General features: G+C 50.7%; 1 protein-coding gene across 1 annotated transcript in view; it reads left to right on the forward strand.

Annotated features, from left to right (window-relative positions):
- Positions 1–2,176, forward strand: part of XRN2 (5'-3' exoribonuclease 2) — a gene marked incomplete at its 5' end in the record, with an annotated part of 36,079 nt that extends 33,903 nt beyond the window's left edge. Inside the window, one exon of the mRNA XM_010152182.1 lies at positions 2,105–2,176. Within this exon, the coding sequence (XP_010150484.1) occupies positions 2,105–2,167 (63 nt within the window). The remainder of the gene's footprint in view (positions 1–2,104) is intronic.
- Between the last annotated feature and the right edge of the window lie 310 nt (positions 2,177–2,486).

Raw genomic sequence — 2,486 nt, forward strand, 5'->3', positions numbered from 1 at the left:
GGAAAGAGGCACGTACACCACTGCGCGCTCTCGCCCCAAGCAGAAGCGGGGAGGCATTACCAGTACAAATCCTTCCTGCACTGGTTTTTCCTCAGAGCATCGTGGGCAGCGACAGAAAACCCTCGCAGCTCTCTGGCGCTTTGCACCTGAAGGGCTGATCAGGAGGCGTGTGGCTCCTGGGCAGCGCTGCGCTCTTGCCCCAAACGTGTCCGCCAGGCCCCGAAACGACATTAAACCAAGGTGGCGACCACAGCTTTATTTCCATTTGCATACGCGGTGGTTATTAAGGACAAACCTCTTGGCTCAAGCAGATTTGCTTCCGTAAATATTTCCTTTGCCGTTGTGTTGCTGTCCAGCTGGTTTTTACCTCCTTTTACATTTTTGTTGCCTTTTTAAACATTTATTTCCTCTTTTTTTTGTTGTTGTTGTTTTTTAATGAACTTCCAGCTCTCGTTATTTCCCCAGGACCGACAGCACTGGAGTAGAATTAGAAGCTCCCTTAAAGGGCTTTAGGGTGCAGAACCAATAATTGAATCTTGCGTTGCTGCCTGTAAATTTCAAAGCTTTAAAGCCTTGAAAAGGGATTCAAGTGGAAGCAGTGACACACAGCAGCATAAATAATTATCTTTGGTCCCTTTCACCTCTAAATTCTTTTTTTACAGCATACAGAACATGGTCTGAAGAGGTTAATAAACGCGCTGCCGCAAAGTGCTTACAAAATTAATGTAACTGCCATGGATATGGGTTGCTGGGTGGGAGTGGGTGTTTGGTGCTGTCTTCCAGCTGGTCCAGAAAACTCAAGAATAGAGTTTTCTGATGGTCTGGTGCAGGCGTTGGAGGTTTTTATCTCAGCCTGTAACAACACACAGCCCAAGGTCCGGGTGAATACCTTGCGCAGCTCTTGGAAGACCTCGAAATTGTGGTTCTGCACAGGGGTTGCTGGTGTAACTGGAAGGGTTTTTCGGGGGGGGTTAGTCCATGTTTCCTTTTTTAATCAGTTATAATTGAAACAGAAAACACACCTCGAGCCCTCCTGGTAGGGGAAGGGGCGTATTCCACACATCTGTCGGATCCCTCCAAGCCCCAGGTGTAGCACGTCGCTTTCTGTTCCCACAGCAGGTTTGCGTGCCCGAAGCGAGCCGCCCATCACGGGTCTGCTCTCCTGGGCTTCGGCCCTTCTCCCTGAACCCCCCCGTGGGCCAGGGTGAAGGTGGATTTCTCCCCTAAAGGAATGAAAGGAAAGCGCCTCTTCCTCTACCCACCAAACCCCTCTGAGCGAGAACCAAACAAAGCCCTGTGGCCAGGCGGTTTCATTAACGCTCTGGTCTCTGTGATACGTGGGGCTTTGAAATCACTTCCAGTGTTTCAGGGGGTTTCTATTAAACTTTCGGGTTTTTCGCTGGGTAGATTTTGCACAGAATGCTACACTTGGGTACAAAAATAATCTGATTTCCAAGGTGGGATTTAGTCATCGTTATTTAAAATTTAATGAGTGCTGGAAAATGCTGTTTCTGTAGCAAAACCACTTGTTTTTCTCCCCCCTTGGAGTACTTCTATGCAAAAGGTCTGCCTCACTTCAGCGTAAGACTGTGGTCGCCTGCACAGAAAGCTGCGGGTAGTGGAGGGAAATTACTGTTTCCCTCTGAAGAAATAAACCTGGAAGGCCCAGGGCACAGGCACCGGGCATCTCGACCCCACAGACACTTCAGAATTACGGGGACGGCACCGCTCCGCCCAGCACCTTGGCGAGCGCCCCGCGGAGCCCGCGTTCCCGCGGGAGTTTCCCATTTTGGGTCTGCCCATGGCTTCAGCATCCCGCACACCTTTGCTCCCGACACTGCTGGAAAGGGGTCACGGCGTGGGAGGAACTTGTGCGCCCAAACTGGAAGCGTGGCCTCTCCAGCGGTGCAGCTGGAAGCTGTACGGAGACGGTTCAAGCTCGTGTTTTCAGGGGAAGCGGCTGTTGAGAGGCTCGGCCCTGCCCGCGATACCTTTCCGTGCGCGGGCTGTATTGTTCCATTTTCCTGTGGCGCCTGGAGCCCGCCAGGCTTGTTTACAGGGATGTTAATCCAAAAAATAAATGCTTGCTTTTGTTTGTTTGTAGGCATATGGCCCCGGGAGGCCCTACCCGCTCCCACCGCCCTCAGGAAGATACAGCTGGAATTAGCTCTTGGCTCCTGGGTTTTTTTAAAGAATGTCTAGAAAATGTCCTTTTTGTTGTTTTTGTTCTTTCATTATTCGGAAGGGGGAAAAAATGGAATCCTGAAGAAACATCCCTGTAGTTTTTAAACTGTGATACTTGTTTTAAATGTGCGTATTTCTTACCAAACCCATTTATTATTTTGTCTGGGGGAGTGGGCTGGGTCGCTTGGAATTAAGGTGTTGCGAAATAACGACTCGGGCGGCCCCGCTAACTTGCCCGCGAGGCATCGGGCGAGGCCGGAGCGCTGCTCTGTCCATGTTGCGCGCGCGAACTCTCACTCCAA

Source organism: Eurypyga helias, unplaced genomic scaffold (genome assembly GCF_000690775.1).
Source record: "Eurypyga helias isolate BGI_N326 unplaced genomic scaffold, ASM69077v1 scaffold6925, whole genome shotgun sequence".
Lineage (NCBI taxonomy): Eukaryota > Metazoa > Chordata > Aves > Eurypygiformes > Eurypygidae > Eurypyga > Eurypyga helias.